Here is a 2894-nt window from a genome sequence, read left to right on the forward strand (position 1 = left end):
TCCCCGTGGCAGATGGAGTTTGGGGGACCTGAGCAGGGCCTGGTGCCTCCCAAGGACAAGCGTCTCCTCCCACACCCCAAAACCCTGGGGAGAGACCCCCACCTACTGCTCCCTCATGGTGAGGAGGCAGCGGCAGCGCCAAAACCAGGTTGTCCCTGGCCGTAGCTCTTCCCGTGCCGCCAGGGAGTGCCAACACCTCCCTGGGTGAAGGCAGAGCGCGGGCAGGGATGGCGTCTGGCACATGGCTGGCCACAGCAGCATCTATGTGGGGACACTGGTGCCATCGCAGCTGCCCCTGCGCGATGGGGGACAGGACCTGGCACGCTCCCCGCTCTGCCCATCGTCCCTCAGGGACAATGGGACCTGCGCTGCCAGAAGGAAGGTGGGAGGCACGTGGTGAGGTTATGGTTGCTGCCTTGCCTGGAGACACTTGTGGGAGGTGACAGCATCAAGCCACCTTGATTTAAAGCCAGATGACAACACTTGGAAATGGATTAAAAACCACTTCTTTCCATGGCCACTGCTGGCCCGTGCAGCTCGTCGTTCCAGAGCGCCTCGGAGGCTTTGGCGTGACTGCGGGAGGGTTCAGATCCTCACCCCGGGCAGGGGGAGCTCCCCGTAACGTTGGGCAGAACAGGGTCGGCGGTCGCCTCACGTCCCCGGGGTGCATCTTGTGGGTGCAAGCCTGGTCTCACAAGGGTTTGCATGGTGGATATGTTCCACAGCAGTGCTGCTGTGCTCTGTGGGTGACCGGTTCCTATTAGAGGCAACAAACATCAGCGAGTCCAGGGAAGCTATTTTTAAGTAGAGGAAGCACTAGAATAGCATCCTGAGTTTTTTAAGCCTGTGACTTACTAAAGAGCCCAAGTCCTTCGATAGCGTCGAAAGTAATACGTGAGCTCTTGGGTCGCATTTTGGCGTCTGGCATTGTCTGGAGGTCCAGGTGCAACCCCGGAGGGTTGCTAGTGAGACCCATCAGACCCTCACCATGTGAGTGTGAGCACCTCTGGTCTCTGGAGGGTGTGAAGGGCTCAGCCAAGGACAGTACTGTGAGTTTTCAGGCCTGGAACCCACCTGGTTTCACAGCTGGATGGAGTTGGAAAAGGCAAGGCATGTGCAGGAGCTGGTGGGACAGTCAGTGAGGTACTCAGCCAAGCATCCCCCCCCACAGACCTCCCCTCTGGCTGCCTGCTGGGGGTCCCTGTGTTGGCAGGGACTTGTGTGTCCCAAACTGGTTTGTTTTGGCTGTTGTCACCTTGACCTGATTCCGTGTGGAGCCCCAGAACCCCCACCCTCCAGCCCCCTTTTCTCCCCGCTGTTTTCTATCAGCATCAGTCTCTTGGCACCGGTGCGGATAGTCCTGGCAACTGCCAGTTCCGCAAATGGGACAATTCCCAAAACACCTCCATTTTCACAGCTGGTCCCAGTTCTCCCCAGAGCCTGGACAGGGCTGTTTTCCTAGGAGAGTGAGTGCTCTCTTGGAGGTTTTTGCCATCCCAACTCACGTGTGTGCTGTGGACCCGCAAGAGTGGTGTTTGAGGTGTGCAGATGGGATGGATGCAGCCTCCTGCCGAGCTCCTTCACACGATGCCCTTGCTGCGGGAGGCGTGCGTGCCAGCCAGGCTTATCTTCTGCTCTCAGGGTCCACAGGTCATAGGGCTGACGTCCTACTTACTCATCATGTGTCCTTCTCCTCCAGGCCGTGCTGAAAGACCAGAGCCAAATGAGGCAGATGGAGCTGGAGATCAGACCTGTCTTCCTGGTCCCAGACACCAACGGTTTCATCGACCACCTCAGCAGCTTGATAACGCTGCTGAACTGCAGGAAGTTTATCCTGGTGGTGCCCCTGATCGGTGAGTAGGGCCAGTGCTATGGCGGGGGCTTCCCTTCTCCCCCAGCACGGGCTGTCCCTCCGTGCCGGCTCCCTCTCTCCGTGCCCAACATGCCCGCAGTGCCTGTGTGGTCTGGAGCCGGTTGACTCGTGCCGAGGGACTGGCCTCCATCCTGCCCTGTCTCATCCCAGCCACGGCCAGCATTCCTTCAGCCCGTGTCGCCTTTCTCCCTGCCAGCTTTCTGCCTGCGGTTCTCGGCAAACTCCTCTCCTCCTGGTGCATTTGGGGGTGCCGGGGGCTGGGAGAGGCAAGCAGGTGTTAAATGGGATTTGGAGGGAATTTTGGAGGGAGCAAGGAGGAGGAATTGTTAAACAATCAGAGCAGATCGCTTATCCCAGCTGAGCTGGGGCTTAGAGAGCCTGAGCAAATGGCCGGCCTGTGTCCCAGCGTCTCAGAGCTGCTCAAGCCCAGCCCTTCTTTTTATCCTTATAAAGCTCGCAGTAAAACAGCAAGCTGGTTCCCGTTATTGGTAAACACTCACCCTGGCAGATAACGGCTGTGCTGCTGGGTGGTCTCCCAGGGTGGCGGGAGGATTTGGTTAGATGCCTTTGCTCTGATTGTTTGATCGTGCTCTGGGCTGGAGGTAGCGTTCCTCCGGCCAGTGTTGCTCTGGCACCTGGCACGTCCCAGTGCCAACCTGGCATTTGGAGGATCCCTGAGGGCAGCAGGAGAGGCTGGGACAGGAGTGGGGCCGAGGCTCACAGAGCCCACAGGCTGCCCCCACCCAGCTGCAACCCCGGGAGGCCGGGGACCAGCTCTGCCCCGTGGCCATCTCCAGCATCCAGGCAGCGAGGTGTACGCTCATGCCGATCTCCCGGCCTGAGGCACACAGGGGTGCCTGCCCTCCAAGCCATTTTGGGGCTTTCTTCTCAACTCCTGGTGTCGAACAGACAAGTCTGCCCGCCCCAGAGCCAACGTCCAGCTGCTGCCCTTCCTTGGAGGGTGAACAGTCTGGCTCAGGAGGGATTCCTGGGGCTTGAGGATGGGACCCTGGGGGGGGGG

At 59.4% G+C, this 2894-nt stretch overlaps 1 protein-coding gene across 1 annotated transcript in view; it reads left to right on the forward strand.

The window, feature by feature from the left end:
• Window positions 1–241: 241 nt before the first annotated feature.
• Window positions 242–2894, forward strand: part of LOC104168057 (telomerase-binding protein EST1A-like) — a gene marked incomplete at its 3' end in the record, with an annotated part of 5740 nt that continues 3087 nt past the window's right edge. The window contains exons 1-2 of the mRNA XM_009708508.1: window positions 242–382; window positions 1700–1853. Of these exons, the coding sequence (XP_009706810.1) occupies window positions 242–382; window positions 1700–1853 (295 nt within the window). The remainder of the gene's footprint in view (window positions 383–1699; window positions 1854–2894) is intronic.

The sequence above is a fragment of the Cariama cristata genome, unplaced genomic scaffold, assembly GCF_000690535.1.
Source record: "Cariama cristata isolate BGI_N322 unplaced genomic scaffold, ASM69053v1 scaffold28329, whole genome shotgun sequence".
In the NCBI taxonomy this organism is placed as follows: domain Eukaryota; kingdom Metazoa; phylum Chordata; class Aves; order Cariamiformes; family Cariamidae; genus Cariama; species Cariama cristata.